The sequence below is a fragment of the Epinephelus fuscoguttatus genome, linkage group LG15 (genome assembly GCF_011397635.1).
Source record: "Epinephelus fuscoguttatus linkage group LG15, E.fuscoguttatus.final_Chr_v1".
In the NCBI taxonomy this organism is placed as follows: Eukaryota; Metazoa; Chordata; class Actinopteri; order Perciformes; family Serranidae; genus Epinephelus; species Epinephelus fuscoguttatus.
In genome coordinates this window covers 13,527,294-13,548,315 of record NC_064766.1, presented here as the reverse complement: position 1 = coordinate 13,548,315, position 21,022 = coordinate 13,527,294, and the positions used below count along the sequence as shown (strand labels likewise).

Genomic DNA, 21,022 nt, shown 5'->3' with positions numbered 1-21,022 from the left:
TGCCACAGCCTTTAATGCTGTTTTGACATTTGTCTTAAGACTGTGACTTTTTTTTGTTTAATGAGACAATGCAATGTTGTTTAGCAGGCCTCCAGGCTGACAGACTTTTTTATACTTTTCCCACTCAGTTTCTCAGCACAAAAGTGCACCATTATACATGACTTCTAACCTGTAATCTTAACTGTCATCATACAATACAGGATTGCAAAATGAAATGCATTGTAGCCCCGTCTTTGTTACTCACACAGAAAATATATAAATAAAACGAAAAATAGTTTTAGAAAAGTTTTTAACAATTGCTTTAGCTGCTGATTAATAAGGTTGTATTTATTACATAAAGCACACAAATGGCTTAAATAGGAGCAAGACAACACACTACAGGGTCTAAGTCAAGCTGGCAGCTCTGTGAGGCCAAGGGCACAGGTTTGTATATAGATGGTATGGACATGTCCCTACCAACATTTTGGGAGGACAGAATTGTCCCAGCCAATATTTGAGTGAACTTGCTCACATTACCCTCATTCTGACAGTTCTGTGCAAGAAACTACAGGACAAATTGTGTCTCATCAGATTTAGTAAGGGACAGTGTTTTTTGTTTTTTTCAATATGGGACGGTCCAGGCAGCACAGTGGTGTAGTGGTTAGCACTGTCACTTTACAGCAAGAGTGTTGCTGATTTGATGCCAGGAGGGAGCCCTTCTGTGCGCAGCTTGCATGTTCTCCCCGTGTCAGCGTGGGTTTTCTCTGGGTACTCCAGCTTCCTCCCACAGTCCAAAGACATGCAGGTTAATTGGTGACTCTAAATTGTCCGTAGGTGTGAATGTGAATGTGAGTGTGAATGGCTGTCTGTCTCTATGTGTTAGCCCTGTGATAATCTGGTGAGCTGTCCAAGGTGTACCCCACCTCTTGCCCAATGTCAGCTGGTTCCAGCCCCCCCATGACCTTCAAGAGGAGAAGCGATTACGAAAATGGATGGATGGATGGATGGATGGGGTGATCCCATACTACCGTATGTCTAATCACTATGTTTTCATTAAAGAGCAGCGCACTGCCCCTTTAACTTTGCCTCATCCAAAAAGAGTCCCAAATGGGGTTCTGTGTCTGTCAGATGGTCTGAAGGAGATAATACCACATCAGCAGAGCAATAACGTAATGCACAGAGCCCTACGGGGCAGGTAGTGTAGTTTTTTCCATGATATCACAACTTCTTTCTCAAATACATATTTATTCCTGACTTCTCAGAGAATGTGTTTTGAATGTGAAGAAAGTTTTGAACATATATATAGCATATTTCTATGGTTTGAATTGTCACCTGCCAACTAAATATTGTGTTTTTCTTTACATAAATAAAGACATTTCCATAAAACTTAACCAGAGTGCAGGAAATTAAGTGTTTGATGCTCAAAATATCCTAGGGCAGGACACCCAGACCCCCCTGCTTAATATATGTCCCCACCCATGTTGAAATGAACCCGACACAGTAATGCCTTAAGCCACATGCCAGCATCTCAGGCTGCAAAATCATCAGTTGGCGACCCCTCAGTTGAATGACATTCCTTTAAGTTAAGCAGTGTTTGTTTTATTTTATTTTTTTGTCAGTCAGTGTATTTCTGGAGATGTGTCGGTCCCCATATTTAGTTTTTTAGAGTGAGTACTTCTTGCTTTCACGCTGCTCTGATCTCTGATACTCAGACTGGGCAGGATATGGAGCTACCTGTGAGCATCACCTGTCTTCTGTCTTCTGCATAGAAGTGGTAAGTTTACAGCTCACAGTAACTTAATAGGATAAAGTCTTTGGCTTTTGTTTGATATGGCCTTTCGTAAATGTTGTTGCTCATGTCCGATCTGTCTTCAGAACAGTTAGCCTGCATTAGCTTGGAGGGCTAACTTGTCTTGTTTTCTATATTACATGAGCATCACTGTGACCCTGACTGTCCTGCTGAACCCTGTTCAAACTCTCAAATTCTGTATGGAGAACAAGAAACAAATAGTCAAATATATGTATTGAACAGCCAGATCCAATTCAACTGACATAATTCTGAATCAAGTACAGCCCTGCTACAGTTTAAAGTGCCTTTTACCAGCACAGCAGGAGCAGCCAAAACAAGTCTATTCTATTACGGTCCCTGGTCCTGGAATGATCTGCAGCTGCTTCATTTAACACACAAAGTCCTGATTAAATATTGCCACATTTTAAGGCATGAATGTCTCTACCAAGTTTCAAGGCAATCCATCCAATAGTTGGTGAGATATTTTGTCCTGTTTCAAAGAAGTGGACCTACCAACAGTGCCACCTTTGGCCTCATCAGCTGTTTTATTGCAAGTTATTTTTTAATGACACAACACAGTCAATTTGCAACTGTGTCACTGATATTCAAGTTTTTTGTTAGTTCCCTTGCTTCTCAGAATCCCTTTGACAGCCACAACAGAAACTACGCATTGATTGTCTAAGAAGCATGTGGTGTTTTTTGATGTTTATGAAATGATTACTGCTCTCAAATGTCCTGCGCCTCCTTCTTCTGTGACCTTACTGCCTAGATGTTTTTACTGGATTGAGTTTGTGACAACATGTTTACTCCACACATTCTTGTGTATTACATTTCCAAAACAAGCCATCATCAATAAGAGGTTGCGGTGGCATGCATTGATCTGTTGCACAGAATGCCAGGCCATTAGTGTCCTTTCCCAAATATAGCATTGCTAGAAGGCTGTGGCGTGATCTATTGTTTGCTTGTACAGTTTGCTTGCAAGTCTGGATCCTTTGCTATATAGAATATCATCAATAGGAGGTTGTGGTGCCAAGCATTGATTAGTTTTACAGTAGCCCCGCAGGTCTGCATCCTTTCCCGTATTACGTATCAACAATAAAGAGCAGTGTTGTAACATATTGATCGGTTGTATTCTGGGTCAATAGGTTGAAAAAAAAAAGAGTTTGGGGAAAGAAATGCTGATACACTTTTAAAAATGTGCAGTGTTTTTTCAATAAGCTGACAATAGTTCCTTTGTATGGTATTGCAGAGTTGCACATTATACTTGTAACAATGTGTCTTATCCCAACACACAAACACACAGTGTGTGTTTTGGTAAGTGCTTTGTCAGGCCAAAGCGATGCCTCAGAGCTCAAACGCCAGATGGACAATTCTGCAGAAGGAGGCTGCTGACCGGTGTCCCACTGAGCGCGCGCACACACACACACACACACACACACACACACACACACACACACACACGACAAGGGCACGGCACAAACATAAACAACCATTAATACAGCGAAAGAGTGAGACGAGGAGAGCCTGCACACTGCACACACACAGACGCCAAGAGTCATCAAACTCTTGGAAAGCATTAAAAGAACAAACAGACAAACAAACAGTTTAAATGTCACTTGTCCTCATGTTACAATGCTGTTGTCTGCTTTTTGTTGCAGCAGCAGGAAGATAACATTTTTGAAACAAAGCAACAAACAGAATTTATCCTAAGCCTCCAGGGGACGGTACTGAGCTGTTCAATTTTGGTACGGGAGCTGAAGGCAATATGATGCCTGTGGGATTAGAAAGCCTTTTTTGCTCCACAAATCCATCACAAAAGAATCAGCTGTAAGACATTTGTGTGTTGTTTGTGTGGTCCAGCAGTCGGCCAAACAGCTAATGTCATATGGGTACAACAAGCAAGGACCACCAGGTGGTGTTGAAACTGGTGAAACTGAGTATGGACTGAACCCAGAACCACTCATAAATTTAGAGTTTCACCTTCAAGCTCAGCTTCGTCTTCACCATGAAGTGCAATGCCTCCATCAGTAGTGATACTAAACCAATCTGGCTGTTAATCACACACTCAGTTTTACCCCTCTTAATCTCTCTTAGTATTTCAACTCCATCATGTGGCCCTGCCACTTACTCTCAATCTAAAAGGGGCAACCCGCCATTTTTCAGCAGAGTACAGCGGGGTCAGACTTGGAGAAGCTGACACTTGTGTTCAGCAGCAAGCAGGAAGTGGGCACCATACTGTGTATTTTCCTATATTGTATTTATTGGTCCAGTGGTTCTGGTAGTGATACGTTTTCTACATTCTGAACAAAACAAATACAACAGCCCTTTTTCTCAGTTTTGTCTGGTCATGTAGCACCAATGTCAAAAGTATTTGAGTCTTTCCACTGCATAGACAGCCCAGTTGTATGAAAAGACAATCTTCCCAGCAGTGAGATACTTCTTTAATGTTGAGAAGAAAACAGTTCAAGCACAGGGTGCCTATATATAAAACCCAGATTTTCACAATAACTGCCACAAGATACTCAGAGAGGCATCATCATTTGCATTCTCCAAGGTTTTGGACAAACTGGAAAACTTTCATGAACCTGCAGTGCTCTTGTGAGAGTGAAGAGTTGTGCCATTGTAGCACAACCAGGACAAAATTTGCATTTGTCCTCCTGAATCTGACATTGGCAGTTGATTCAAGCCTCCTTTACAGCACTTTGGCACTTCACAGCATTCCTAGGACAGAGGAGTGTCAAACTTGCATGCAAAGTTGGCACGCTTTAAGTGCGTACAGTTCGAGAGGTCATACATTTATGGGCCATGCAAAGACATTTGTATAGGGTTCCATGTGCATGTGTTTGCAGACTTTGGAAAATAATGAAATTTCCATCATTACTTGCCTTCAGTTCAACAACTGGACCTTCACAGATTCACAGCATTCGATTCCTACCAGACAAAAACTTTAAAGTTGCAATGCCACTTATTCAGATACATGTCTTATGCTTCTGTTTCCTAAAGCAAGCAAAATGATTTACATTTCAGGGTAAAATAGCTGACCCACTACATCTTCAGTACTGGAATCTAGTGGTAGGAAAAGGTCAGCTCTGTTGCAAAAGCACCTGTGGAAAATGTTCTCGAAATCAATATTTAGTTTGGTATTTTGATGATATTTTAATCTATCTTCAGTCTTTATTTCTGTGTTGACGTAATACTAGTTTCTACCCACCTTGAGTGTGGGCAGTGAGTTTGGAAAATAAACAGTCTCTTTACTTTGGCTCTGAACAATGTGTAGTGGCAGGCCAAGAGGAAAAGCTCAGCTGTGAAAAAGAATTGGTGTTGGTCTGGAGGCTGGTGGAACCTGATCTTTAAAGAGCTAAATGGCAAAGCTAATAAGCACTTGACTAACAGACGTGTCCAGTGACAGGAGAACAGAAAAGAGCAGACACTCTGACCTTTACTGGTGAAGATTAGACTGGGGAAGAAAAGATAAAAGAGAGAAGAGGAAAACGGCTCAGAGTCTCAGAGGTGTTACAAAGATTTACTGTGTCCACCCTGTCAGATATAATTAAAACAGGAGTGAAGTGATGGCTGATGGTCTGAACACTTTCTGTCACGGCTGTCACTTTAAATCAAAGAGATCTTGCTGGTTTATTTCTGTCTCCAGTGTCTGTCAAGGAAGAGACTCTAACCAGCCAATGAGAAATGTGGTTACAGTTAATGATGGTCACGAGCGTGACATCACCACTCTTTCAGCCGATGAGAACCACAAACTCTTACCCATGAGGCAACAATCAGACAGCTACCAGTAGCAATGTAAAGCCAATTACTTATCATTTCTGACTTATGACATAAAACAGCATTTTAGCTGCTTCTTAAAATTTAGTCATACAGTGTTGTGTAAAGGATGAGACCAACATATTCACACCCGACCTCATCACATATTGACAATTTGGTCATGGACTTCCCACGTCCACATACGGCAAGGTACCCTGGGTGCGTTGGTTGTTGATGTTCTGGGACAGCTTGTCAGGTTCTCTTCTTTCAAGATACACTTCCGTTTTCACAGGAAATTTAAGGTTTACGTATAGTCTCTTTCAAAATAAATGCACTACGTTGGTACAACACCGCAAATTGACTTTTTTTTTCTTCAACAACAAACACACGTGGTGAGGTTTGGGCGACAAAAGGAGCTGGTTAGGTCTAGGTAGGTCCAGGGTTTGGCTTTAGAATCTTATGGGACGTCACTGCCCAAGTGCTGGATTTCGATGACTTCGGAGTGAGCCCGGGCTCATGAGACAAATCCAATTTTACCACATCATTTACAACAATAATGACATGTGACACTAGCCCATTATGCATATTAATGCATCTGACTTCACATCCTCCTCTTCTGCTTCTTCTGGCTGCTCCCATGAGGGGTTGCCACAGTGGATCATCGGTTTCCGTCTGCTGTTGTCCTCTGCATCTTCCTCTGTCACATCAATCGCCTGCATATCCTCCCTCACCACATCTTTAAACTTCTCTTTTCTTGCCTGGTGGCTCAATCTTCAGCATCCTCCTTCCAATACATCCAGCATCTCTCATTTGCAAATTTCCAAACCATCCTAATCTTGCCTCTCTCACTTTGGCACCAAAACGTCTAACCTAGGCTGTCCCTTTTATCTACTCATTTCTGATCATGTAAATCCTTATCACTCAAATGAAAATCTTAGAATCTTCAACTCTGCCACCAACAGTTATGCCTCCTGCCTTTTCATCAGTGCCACCACCTCCAAACATACAACATATCTGGCCTCACTGCTATACTGTAAATCTTCTCTTTCGTTCTTGCTGGTACTATTCTGTCACAAATCACTCCTGACACTCTTCTCCACCCACTCCACCCCTGCCTGCACTCTCTTCCTCAGCTCTTCTCCACACTCCCTGTTACTTTGATTGGTTGACGCCAAGTATTTAAACTCCTCCACCTTTGCCACCTCTACTCTGTGCATCCAACCATTCTGCTGTCCTCCCTCTCATTCACACATATCTATTCTGTTTTTCTTCTACTTACTTTCATTACATTTTCTGTCCAGTGCATACCTCCACATCTCCAGGCTCTCGTCAACCTGCTTCCTACTCTCACTATAGATCACAATGTCATCTGCGAAAATCATAGTCCATGGAGACCCCTGCCTGATCTAGTCTGTCAACCTGTCTATTACATTGGCAACAAGAAGTACAGAGCTGATCCTTGATGAAATCCCACCTCAACCTTGAACCCATCTGTCACTCCTACCGCACGTCTCACCATTGTCACACTACGCTCATACATATCCTGCACACATCTTACAGTACATACATCTCTGCTACTCCTGACTTTCTCATACATTACCACACCTCCTCTAGGAGCACCCTGTCATATGCTTTTTCTAAGTCCATACAACACAGTGCAACATCTTCAACCTTCTCTATACTTTTCTACCAACATTATCAAAGTAAACATCACATCTGTAGTGGTCCTTCCCTGCATAAAATAATCACCTCTCCTCTTAACCTAGCTCTGACCACTCCTTCCTATAACTTCATGCTAGGGCTGATCAACAATTTACCTCTGTAGTTATTTCAGCTCTGCACAAAACACTTATTTTTGAAGATTGGTACCAGTATACATCTTCTCCAGTTTTAGGGCATCCTCTCAATACATCTGACATCACCACACGGGCAAATTTAAAAACCATTTCAGTACACTTCACATGAATTTGAATGTAGTACATAAGGAAGGGAAGCACTTTTGACTGCTTAAATACCTAAGCCAGATCTATACTTGTGTAATGGCAACATAGCCACCACGGGTATGCTTTTGTCATGATGACAACTTGATAACAACTACCAACATCCATCCAGCACCAAAAAAGAAGCTGCAAACGGGTAGACAGTAAACAGTAAAGGCAACAAAATCCAAGATGTAGCAGAACATGCAAATACAGTTTATCTTCTCTTGGACTGTGGAAAAGAAAGAGAAACTTATGGAGTGAACAAGAGTCTGTGTTTATACTGATGCTGAACTGATATGACCACCTACCAGCACTTATTTTATGTCCTTAATTTCTAGAGTTATGGTTCGCACAATTCCACAGTATTCTCCCAATAATAGTGCAGCTGACCAAGGAGGCTTTGGCACAATATTTTAAAGGAGCAAATAAATCTCAAAAGGAATCTAGTTTGTATGCAAATACAGTTTATCTTTCTGGAAGTCAACAGATAAAGAATAGATAAAGATGGATATGAAAATATATGAATACAATTATACTGATGCTGAACTGATATGACCACTGTCTACATACTATGAAGCCTTTTGTCCTTGTGTTTCTAGAGTTATGTGTTTTTGCAGACACATAAGGAATTAATAATATGTCCCATTTCTTAAAGGGGGTTTGGCACAATATTTTACACTAGGAGCAGGATGGGAATAAATCTCAAAAGGAATCTAGTTGTACTCTTGCAAATAGTGACCCTGCAAGATCCCAAGTCTGTGACTATAAACTCTCATTGTCCTTAGATGTAAGAGGGTGCTGGACTTTAGTCTTTCTAAAGTACTGTGGAATTCTACTCAAAGTCTTTGAGTGTTTGGTAGGCATCAGATGCTTCCTCCCTTCCCTCCAGCCCTTGCATCCATTATGCATCTCTCTGGCTCTTGTTATTCCCCAACTGTCCAGCAGATGCCCTGAGAGTTTCCCACCCTTTACCAGTCACCTACTCACCTGTCCCTCATTTCCTCAGGGAACCACACCTGTGCTTAGTTCCCACATTAAGTCTTGGACTAGTACATATATACCAGGCACTGTCCTTTCCCCCCTTCCGTCAGTGTTGCTGTGCTGCCATCATATCAGCCACTTCTGCATGTTTCTCTACCTGTTGCTTACTGAGTTTTCAAGGCATTCTGCCTGCCAGCCCTCCAGCCTCTATCTTTTAAGACTTTGCTGGATCTGGATCTTTGCTGGATAACCTAACTTTTCATCACTGATATTTCAGTAATCCACTTCGCCTGTAAGGGCTCTGACACCTGAAACCAACTCAATTTGTCTCAGTCTTGTTATTAGAGCAGTGCAGGTAGTGTATGTAACAGGTGAGGATAAGAGTCGGTCAGGCAGCACAGCTCTCCTTCAGCTTCACTGTTGAAGGGAAACCAAGCTTGACGCGAGTCCACTCTGGACAGTAGCTTCACTATAAGGAACAGATGGGTGGATAAAGTAAAGAAAGGGCTGCTGAATCATTAATAATGCACCGATATTCCACCTGACAGGTACAGAGAGACATGAGTAAAATGAAGAGTCAGGCAGAATGGAAAAGGCCGGACAAGCAGACGAAGAGGTGAGCTGCTTTCAGTAAGAGACAGAAAGAAAAGCGAACAGGTAGACAGGTAGCTGAAAGGAACAGAAGAGAGACAGGTAACAGATAGACTGTTTTATACAGGCCTGGAGTGAGAACTCATAATTTGCATGAGAATACCAAGCTTGGATGGTAATTTCAGCAGCCTGATAACATGTCAGACGGACAGAGAGCCTAATGGACCCGATGCAGCAGAGACATCGACTGTCTCCTGCGGGCAAAGTACAACACATTTCCACTCAAGTTTCAAGAGCAACATCTGAACTTTACAGTGAAGTAGACACTGAACACACACATGTTAATCAATACTTGATTAGCTGGCTATCTGTAAACACACACACACAACCAGGATAGGTTCCAACTAAAGTTTAATTCCACTTTTAAATCTACTTCAGTTGAACTTGATTATTGCAGCACAATAATTCCTTTAAAGTCTATTCCAGCGTAATTGCAGTATCACTGATAATTGTTGGTGTTGCGCGACAAAAAGAAAACACCAAGACTGCTATTAACTTTTGGCAGGAACACAGAGCGGGCTAAATTAGTTTTTACAGCGGGGGAAACTAACTTATGATTACAGCTGAACACTGTACAGAAGAACAGAAGACAATTTGAAATTTTAAGGCAAAGAAGACAGACAGCTGGAGAAGGGAAAGAAAAAGATGCAGGGGGAGGAATTAAAGATAAAGAGTGAAAATAGGAAATAAATATGCAGAACAAGACTGTCGGGAGCCCGAAATAGTGAGTCATTCATCCTGCAGGTTCTTAGTGAACCTGCAGGATGAATCAATACAGCTGCCTGCCCGAGCTTCTGACAATTCTGGGGCCAGATGTAAAATTGATGTTCGTGCAAAAAATATTGAGCGAGCCACCATTCAAAAGAAACTGCTATGTATAAAAAAAAGAATATGTGTGTATCTGCGTGCATGCTTTACACCAGACACAAACACATTTATCACTGCTGAGCTGTGTGTGATAAAACAATGTGGCAAAAAGAAGCTCAAAGAGAGAATTTGTGGACTTTTCTGCTGAAGCGTTTGTCTGTTCAGCACGTCATAATCTGTTAAGCACACCATACTGTAGGTCTCAACAAAGACTGTGTCAGCTGGCTGCGAATTACTCACAGACCAGTGCCAGATGAAGGAAACAACAATTCTGCCTCATGTTAAGAGAGATTAAAGCTGTGGTGGATAAAATCTGGAAAAGGACAAAAAAAAAAAGAAAGAAAACAGCCTCTCTCTCCTCTCTGTTCCAAGCCCCTCCCACCGGACGAACACTAGCATATGCACACGTGTCATACTGTAACCCAGTGTTATTTATTTTTTCAATTAATTAATTAATCTTACTTCATTGTAGAGTTGCACACTGCGCCTTCGCTCAGCTCTTCCTCACCCGCCCTCTTACTCTTTGTTTATCAGACCAAAGATGAGATAAGAATTAGCTAGCTACTGTTAGCCACCCCACCATCAATTCGCCTTAATTGCTCCCCACTGTGGACTTCTTCAGGAGGAGAGCTGGCAGCAGCATGGGAGACCTTTAATTACTGGCTGTAGTGGCTCGAATTTGGCCACTAGCTTCAGCGTAACGGCCAAACCTGATCCAGCGGAGAGTCGTGGCTGTCTGGTCTCCGTAGCTGCTGCCGAGGTGGTCTAAAGCAGCCCAGCACATTCTCACTCTGACCTTGTCACATATTAATGTTTCATCATGGACTGCGCACATCCAGATACAACGTGAAAGGTACCCTGAGTACCCTGGGTGATGTTCTGGGACACTGTGTCAAGTTCTGCCTGTTACATGCATTGTCTTCTTTCAAGACATATAGATAGGAAATGTAACGTTTACATACAGTGTCTTTCAATGCACTATGGCGATTCAACACAGCAAAATTACATTTTTTTTTTTACTTAAACAACAAACGCATGTGGTTACATTTAGGGAACAAAAACATGTGGTTAGGGTTAGGAAAAAAGAACAGGGTTTTGCTTTAGAATCTTATGGGACGTGAACACCACTCTTTCAGGTGAAAGTCTGTGTTTGTTGATGCTGCAGCTATGAGGCTTTGACTCTGGTTAGCACTAGGCTAATTAGTAACATTTTCTCTCCACCTCTAGATACTTTGCAGATACTAAAATGTTTTCATTTCATTTATTGTCAGACTCTCTTTTCAAAAGCTTGTCTTCCTTTTCTGGGTTGCTTTGTAGCATAGGCAGTATTTGCTAATGCTGGAATAGCAACTTTCTCTGCATTTAAATCAAGCTTTCACCAAAGGGACGTGCATGCACATCTGCATCTGTAGAGCAGCCAATCGGAACGCCATCTCATTGAAATGACCTTTGATTGGCCAAAGTCTCCCATAACAGAATAGATGTTTTAAAGCTGGAAACAGAGCCAAGAGGAGGTGCAGATTCCTAGTGTTTTCTCAGTCAACATAAATTACAATAAGTTTAATACAGGATTTGTGCTCAGTGAAGCCAAAATTACATGGCCTTTGTGTAGGAGTGTGTTATCATCTATCAAAAGGGTAGAGGTGAATGTAGGGTGGGGGTGTTGGACTCCATGTGTATATTTCTGGGCTCTTGACCTTGTGCCATTAGTATTAGAGTGGGAAGTTAATAAAATGAGTAGCTTCCAAGTGATTTTTTCCAACTGCAAAAAGACATTTTGTCGCTTTCTGAGTCGCTTACGTCTTATTTTCTTGAAATATTTACAATTCAAAAGGCAATCAAGATCAAGATAGTCCAGTTGCCTTCCGACTTAGCACTTGAACATTGCAGTCGCTGATGAAATATAAGATAAGTACCAGGGCTCCTATATACACCATCGCTGTTGGTATGGTGTTCCCTGTGTGAGCGTGTTATAAATATTACACTGACAATGTGTACATTTGACTGACACATTACTGTGAGTAGCCACCATACCCTTTAACACAAAATTAACTCTAACATTAATATAATGTATGGTGGAATAACACAATACTATCATTTGTGTTAATCAGTGACACCTTTTTATTCCATTAACACCAGCTGCACTAACACTGCTGATTCATATCACACCTGTGAAATACACTTTGGTGCTGCAGATAATGAAAGTTTACTAAAATATAATCCACAGTCTGAGTCTTTATCAGCACATGGTATTATGCATCAGCTTGCTAACATGTCAAAGGAGAAAACAGAAAACAGAGAGTAAAAAAAAACAAACCTCAATCAGCCACCAAGAGACTCATCACGTGGTTATACACAAACCTCATGAGTGAAGTAAATGATTGAATTTTAATTACAGTCCATTGTTGACAGAAAATCCAGGATGCTAAAGCCTATGTTTAGAATACCTGTGTTTATCTTGTATGTGGTAGTGCAGGGCTCCGATAATCTGTTCATTTAGTGAGTAAATGAACTGAAAGCAAAGCTGCTCCTCAGAGACCGACTGGAGGAGGCAGAGTGTTAGCGGCAGCAGCAGGAGATGGAAATGAGACGGAGATGTTCATTTATTCATCGATTTCTTCAGCAAACAGCTGGAACCGTGTGGGCTTTGCACCGATAATACAGCTGGGGAGGAAATGTGCCACAAACAGCTCTCCTAATCGACCAACAGCTATTTGAAAAATGCAGTGGTGAAGTGATGGGTGAACCTGTGTTATGATGCCATCAGCAGTAGCTCAGTCATCCATTACACTCTCACTCCTAATCCCTACATTTTCTCATGTTGACATGATTATTATTAATGAGAGGAAGTCTGCTGAATCTTTGCACAGGCAGTCTGAGGCATGTACATCCAATCTGCCAGCTATCCTAGCCTAGGTCTGAAAAACATGCTAAGCCGTTTTGTAATGACATGATTGGAGGCTCAATATATACAATATAAACCAGCATGAATTGAGTTTTATTATTCATAAGGTGAACATGGCCAAAAAGTATTTACACATCCAGTGGACACAGAGCAACATTAGTATTTCTATCAAGTCACATTAGCTCTGTTTTGGTCTCCACCTAGCCTGGTTCCAGACCATAGACCCTGTCCACTCAACTGAGTAGGCTTGCATCTCTGGTCTGGCATACTGCAATGAATTTGCGATTTATCTCGTCCAAACGATGGATGGACCAATGAACGCCGGGGGTGGGGACGGGTCTAGCGATTCGCCAATCAGCGCCACGCTGATGTCAAGCTGTACGCCGGTGGGTAACTGGTGAGGATAGCAACAATGGCGACCGCTACAGATCCTACAGACCACATTAACGGTGCTATCAAGGTATTTCGCAACTACTCGCGTTTATGGAGGACCAAATTAAGGAAGCTGCTAAACTGGATTTAACGGCGATGCAGCTGGGCGTGCACGATGACGGAGACATTTTAAACTGGCAATGCTCGCTTGTTTTCGGCACCCCGAGGCATGGATACTAATGACGTCAGATTCTGGGTGAGTCGTTGATCTCTACTGATTGGTTAGGGAAAAATCAAATTCCCTCCCCTTTGTAAATCGCCTTCAATGGAGGCGATGTCAGACTGAAGGTTCTGGGAGCTTCAGTCTGACACTCAGGCTAGTCTCCACCAGCTCCTGGGGAAATACTATGTTCTCCAGCTGTAGTCTCTAACTTTTTTAGTCTGCTGTTTGGTGCTGGGCAGGTGGCATACAATGATTTTATCTGAGCTTTTTCACTAAGGAAAGCTGCTGCAGCTGGGAATGAGGCTGGGAGCAGTGAGTTAATCAAAACAGTAAATTTGCCAGTTGTGAAATCAGAACAATATGCTGAAAGATGATAAAATGCCCCACAGAGCTGAGAGGTATGGAGGCAGAGGATGGTTGTGTTTCCAATCATTTTTTTTAAAGCTTCAAATCATAAGTTAATTATTTCGCTTATTTTGCTGTCTTTAGAAAATGAGTTATCTTGAGTTGAGAGTTTTCTGCATGCCACTGCAAAGTGCAAGAAAAGCTCCGGGAGCGAAAAGCAAACACGAATAATTCATTAATGTACCCTAATCTGCACAAAAGATGTACAGACGACAAAAGTAAATTTGCCAGTTGTGAATACAGTGGAATACAGTTCATTCAGGTAACTCATGCAAAGGCCACACCAAGGCAGGCTTTTCTCGCACATTTTTCGTATGTTGTTCTTCAAAAAGCAGTGCACCCAAATTCGTACATATCCTACATATTTTGAAAGGCTGCAATAACGTGACCATTGCACTGATGCCAGTAAACAAGGAAACAGTCCCAAGCACTTGTAAGGAGGCATGTTGGAGTGGTGGATGGGTCACAAAAATCCAGACTTTCACCAAGGACTTTCCTCTGGAGCCACGAGTTCAGATCTGTGTGAACTTTGAGCTATTTTAAAGTACATCCTCACCATGTTTCTTTTTCTAAACCTAGCCTCAGTAACTTGCCTAACCCTAACCTCCGTAACTTTACATTATTTTTGTAACTTTACGTTAAGTATGTAACATCATTTGTGGTGCGCTTTTTCATGGGATATCACGCCAATCGTTGTATGATAATATGTTATATCATACATGGAGTATGACTGTTGCCAACAATTACCCCCCAATCCTACCCCAACTTGCATGCACCATATACCTCCAACCACAAAAATACCCCAATTCTGCTTGATTGCTCTTTGCCTCCCGCAAACTTCAGTCACACAAATCAGTCAAAAGACGGTAATGCCACTCCTGACACGTTTCAGAAGAAACGACTCAGATGCAGAGGAGTGAAAGTTCTTTACTCAAAAATTCAAGCAGAATCCAAAGGAAGGCAATTCCAAGAGTAACATACCAAAAGTCTTCAAAGTCCAAAAAAAAACAGGCAAACAAAACTAGATCCACAGGGCTGGAAGGCATGAACACACTGGGAGACAATGGTAATCTGGCAGAGGGCTGGTGAAAACACATGGTATATATACACAGGTGAAGGTGATTACAAATCAGTCACAGGTAAGTGATCAAAAGGCGGGAAAAGAACAAAGACAGGAAGTAAAACTAGACATCAACCAAAAACAACAGGATTTCAAAATAAAACAGGAAATTAACACAAACACACTAACAGCTAAAGAGAACATTACAACTCCATCTTCAAAAAGAACTTCAATGGAAGTATTGTTTTTGACATGTTAGATATGCATGTTAAAGAGATGACATTAAATACATTAAATATGTTGAGCAGCTTTTCAGAGCCTGGTTGTTCACATGCAGATCAGCAAACAAAGAGATCAGACGTTCAGCATTTAGCAGTAAAAACACTGTTTGCAGTCCTGATCATCAAACAAACTGAGGACTGAGCAGTGTACTGCAGGCTCTGCTTCCTTTCGTTTCCCAGGTGGTGAAAATCATTCAGATTCAGATTACGCCCATCCCACACTCCCAGCTGATTCTGGGCTTTGATGTTGGGATAAAGCAGTGAAGCCCGCTCCCTCCAGAAACTAACAACAAACCATGATCTTCACTATGTCAAAGCCTCACATCAGCATCCAGCACTGAACTCCCTGCTGGGTTATTTTGTACTGGACAAACACCATTCACATTTATCCTTCTGGCATAAAACTTCTATACATACAGCCTCTATAGGGAATAAAGATGGGACAAAGCAGCTATTGCTTGTTGTCTCTTTTATTTTGTCATGCCTCTTAGAAATTATTCCAAACCTCTGCCTCCCTCTAAACTAGTCACTGGTGAGCAGTCTTTGTGAATCCAGTAAAAACTTTCCTGTTTGTTAGATTTTGCTCTTTGTGTCCTGAGCTTAAACAAAATCTTTCCTGTACTGAGCTCCAGTGCTCCTCAGTCACACAGGAGTACCGTACTCAAATTTAAAAAAGCATCACATACAGACAAAATGATCCAGGAGGTAGTTTAGATCACCCTTAATCCACATTTAGTTGCATGCATAATTCTCTAAAGCAGTAGCAAGAAGTCCCTGCCACTCCCAGGCAGGCTGGCTGTTTCATGCACAAATGAGAAGACATAAATCTTTTAAATATGCTGTCTATACATTAAAAAAGGCTAGAAAGGAAGACTGAGATTTCATTTTAAAAAGTGACAAGGTTCAGGGTGTCCTGGTTAGAGTTTAGATTCTCTGCCCGAGCCTGAACCTGACCTGGACCTGACCCGACCCGTGGGCCGGGTTGGGCCATAATTTTCCGCCACGGGCTCGGACGGGTTGGGCTCCTCATAATAGACCTAGGCTATGGAACCAACTACTTATCACACCTGGGGGGGGGGCCTTGACGGCGCCACTAGCTGTGCACATGTGAGTTGTCAACAGTGACAATGTGTGTGTCAGCTTCGTTGAGTGTACAAAGTGCAGCACAATGCTGGTATATGACAGCAAAAAGACGGGGGCCTCAACACTTAAGAGGCACATGATGAAGGCTTGCCATGGAAAGAAAGACGAGAGTCAGCTTTCACTGTCCACGTTCGTATCCTTAAAAAACTGTAAGGTTTAAACCGGGCTCGGTCTCATAATTAAAGTTAAAGGGATGGGCCGGGCTTGGACAGAACATGCACGGGCTCAGGTGGGGTTGGGCTGGATTTTTTTGGACCGATCTAAGCTCTGGTCCTGGTGGACTGGGTTCATACCATATGATTCCAGTCAGATTTGAACCACCCCCATTTTTTCTTAAAGCAACGACAAGGAACTTTAATTTTGTGTTGATTTTGGCACCCCCTGTCGACAATAGCGGTAGTGTCCTCAGGATGAAGACTACATTTCCCATGAGCACAACTGCCTCATATAAAAAAAGTTCTTGATCTTGCTACTACTGTAGCATGGTACATGTTGGTCATCATGCTCATGATCACAGAAAGCTTTGCAGTGCCTTACTCAAATGCAGCATACTACAGCTACATTCAACAAATGTTAGCCAAAGCATTAGCTAGCTTTGTTTTAGCCACCAATGTAAATGAATATCTTGAAGTAAAACCACATCTTGCAATGTATGAGATTGATAAAATAGGTATTACATACCTGGCTCGGAAGAAGAGGGCCAATTCAAGATTAGTTTTGAATCTTTTTACATCCCGCAATTCTCGCCCATGTTCCATCATTGTCCCTTTTAGCTTTTTGTTGTTGTTCTTCTTCTTTAGGCAATTCATTTTTCTCTCTTTGTTGATCCTGCCCCACTATCAGCCATAACCACAAAATATAACATCAAAAATAAAATTCTCTGGAAAAAAAAACACCTCCTCCTGCTTCCTCTTTCACTGGCTAACATACTCATTGCAAAACTTTGCCTGGGAAAAAGTAAACATTGCATCTTCTGCTCTGCGTGTTGAAATTCATTTCATCTAATTTCCTAGAGAAGGGCACCCAGGGACATGCATTAAGTAGCCTATAACTACTGTATATAGAAATAGCCTATAACTGCTGTATATAGAAATAGCCAATCTTTTCGTGTATTATTATATGGAAAGTGCCATTCAGGCATATTGCAAATGACACAAGCTGATATTAGTAACTGTTTGAACCAATAAACCAGCTGCACTTCAGCCATATTTGCAACAGAATCCAGAATATTGTCACACAAGGTAAACAATATTGTCTAATATTCAGCCAAATCCTGCTGTTTAATCCAGTGGTTAGTTCCCACTCATCTCACATCATCCATCCTATAATTCATTCAGTCACTCTCAGCAGCAGAAACTCTTCCTCACCGTCTCTCCTGTTGAGTTTGGCGAAGCCCGGCGCGTGACTGCTGGACAGCTGTGAGGAGCTTCTGAAGGACGATGGTGGCAGATTGGACACCAGCGCGCTGTCACACACCTCTGTCAACCAACACAAAGCAGAAAAAAGCAGACAAGGTTAGGGCTTTACACATATCCAATGCCTAAACACAAACAGGCAGGCCACCTGGTTTGCAGTAGTGCGCTCCCCCTCACACTTGATCGTCACATTTAGAGCAAACTTGTTGTACATGAGGTATAAATTGCAAATGTAGTGTGGTAAAAAGTAGATTACTGGCTCAGAAATATACTTGAGTAAAGAGCAGAAGTTTAGAAATAGGAACATGAAAAGTACTCCATCAAAATAACATACCTTTTTACTTATGTGCGATAACTCCACCCCTGTTCCATAGTATTATTTGGCATCATTCAATGTCCCCAGGCTCAATAATTTTAAAACAATATAGTGCTATATGGCAGCTCTAATGGCTCTATATGGCACTACTTGACAAAGGCGCTGTAAGGGCACTTTTGAAAGATGGGTACCATAGCATCAAAACAGGTTTACCTATGATTACAAGCCTTATTTGGTAAGTGTTAAGCACCGTTTTTGTTTAGAGCCTGGCTCTGACCTTTGCCCTCTTCATCACTGGCTCTTTATTGTGTTGCTGCAAAAGGAATACAATGCTGTTTTGCAGATGATCTTGTTGAGACTGCGACAGATGTTGATGCGAATGTAAATCACATGCAAATTTCTATAACGTGATTATTAAATTGCTCGGTTATCTGTTTTTGTCCAAAGCAATCAACAGCATACATAATAGGATCCCCCAGATGTTGTGTATTGTATTAAAAATGTGACTAAAATTAGACGTCTCTACTACAGCTGACAAATTACATAATGCTCTGTAACATAAAAGAAAAAATCTGGTAGCTCCTAAAGAGTAAAGTTGTATTTTGGGGAATAAGACATTTTCACCAAACATCCACTCATCTTTCCAGAGGCTGAGAATAGTACAGATGGTTCAACAGAAAATATCAAAACACACCTGAGTGATTCAGTACTTAAAGGTTCAGAAAAGTCAAATGCCAGGAGTAACAGGGTAGGAGCATCGCATTTTTTTAGCCTCAACAGACATCACTGCGCAGCTGAGGAGAAGTGGAGTTTTATCATTGAGCTGCAGGTTTAATGTCAGCTAAGTGAAAACAAGACTTTGACATTACGTTCCAGACTCTCAGCAGTTCACAACGGCAGGTTGAAGCAGAAATGTCTCTTCTCTTAGCATGAGTTTACACAGTGCTATGGCTCAAAATCATAGGAGTAGATGGTGAGAAGCATCCGAACTCCTCTGCAGAGTGAAAAACTCAGCAGAGAGCAGAGGTCGACAAAACTACGCTGAGGATGTCACAATATCAGACGCAGCTGGAGGTAATTATTCTCCATCTTTTAGCCTGTGTGAGACTGTTGAATTATTAACAGCAGGACGGGAGCTCACTGATGCTGAGAGGTGAAAATGATCTGCACTCAAAAAATACAGTGTGGCATCCAACTTGACCATCATGCATTTCAGCATTTATCCACTGTAATTTCATAAGAGAATGCAATACACAAATGCCCATAAACTGAAATCTAATGCTTTCACAGCTTCATCATCGTTCCCATTGAGCCTTTGAATATTGGCACAAGTAGCAGAGTGGAGTCTAATCATTGAGAAGCAGGTTTAATGTTCCCCAGGTGAAAACAGGTCTTTTAGCTGTAACGGCACCATATTAGATGAATGAACTGTGTAATAATGTGGAGGAATGAATGATGTAATCATGTCATGTTGTGAAGATAAATGGCGTCCTGACTGGCTCATTACAGGCTGGATCCTGATTGAGACAAATCAGTGTTGTCAGTAGAAACCTTCACATGTTTCACACTAAAATGGTTTATGGATGACTGGCTGCAATTAAAAACTCCATTTATTAAACATAATGTGCAGTAATTATCCTTTTAACTGGCTTCTCTATTGCAATGAAACCCCATAAGCAAACTGTACTTAATGGATATTACACATAGGTATGCCAAAAACTGAAAATGCAATATTATTATATTATTACTGAATTGTAACACTTCAATATGTTACTTTGAATGATGGTGAGGAGATTGAAATTGAAATTTTACCTAAGTCAGTGGTCCAATGAAAGTAATTAACCCCAATAACCCCAATAATTATTTGTACAGTCCTTTAAATCTCTTTAAAAATGACAAAAATAGGCGAAAATTTGTTGTAAAAGGCACTACAGCTGTATTAACATAACTATATCATTTATCATTTGGAGATACATTTCACTCAATAGTAAACAGACCCACAGAGGAAATGCAGCCTGCACTGCAATTTTATGTCACACATATACCCACATTCCTGAACATCAGCTCACTAAATATTCACACTTTTCCTCTCAAGCTCTAAACTGTAAGCTAACACCAAACTAACACTGCCTCCATCTAAAGCCTCTCTGTTAATGGATGTTGTTCTCCACCGCTGAGATAAGAGCCAATTACTATGATTCACGCTGCGGTCCGATCCCGGCCCACAACTCTAACAACAAGGCTTGAGCTTCGATTACTCTGTCAACATTAGTGTACTTCATCTCAACAGCACAAGGTCTTCATCTGCCTCTCGATATCCACCACAGCCTGATGATTTCACTTTTTAAAAGGGAATAACACTCCATTTAAAAAGACAGATTCTACAACAGTGCTTATTTATCGCGAACAGATAAATCTTTGGTATTAAGTAAAAAGGCCCTCACAGGTTGTTTGGAAGATGAATTGTGATACTACAGTTAACAAATGAGACACTGGTAGAGCTGCCTTTCTCACACCAGTGGAATTGCTAATGCAAGTATTTCTGGGGGGGGGGGACTACACCTCCTACAATGCCTTGAAGATCTTGAAGTTTTGGTTGGCCTAAAGACGATATGTGAGTTAAAGCTGCAATGACACATTTTTGCCACTTGGGGGCAGTCATGTAAACACAACTTCATATTATCATCTCCATATTTGTAGAAAAGTGCACACAGTAGAGTGCAGACCTCTGCCAGGTGATCACTCTAGGCCTGCAGGAAAGCCACTCAGCCTTGCAGCCAATTTCTCCAAATGGCGGCTCACGGTACTGCAGCGAAAAAATTGGCCGTGGCCCATAAAGCATTTTTCCCATAGACAACCATTGTAAAAGAGACGTCTGTAAAACAGGACACCTC

The 21,022-nt window shown here is 41.5% G+C and overlaps 1 protein-coding gene across 2 annotated transcripts in view; it reads right to left on the bottom strand.

Moving 5' to 3' along the window:
- The window catches only part of LOC125901645 (contactin-associated protein-like 4), a 151,239-nt gene that overhangs the window by 95,883 nt on the left and 34,334 nt on the right, over positions 1-21,022 (bottom strand). For both annotated transcript variants that reach the window (XM_049597411.1, XM_049597412.1), the window contains exon 2: positions 17,765-17,875. In XM_049597411.1, the coding sequence (XP_049453368.1) occupies positions 17,765-17,875 (111 nt within the window). The remainder of the gene's footprint in view (positions 1-17,764; positions 17,876-21,022) is intronic.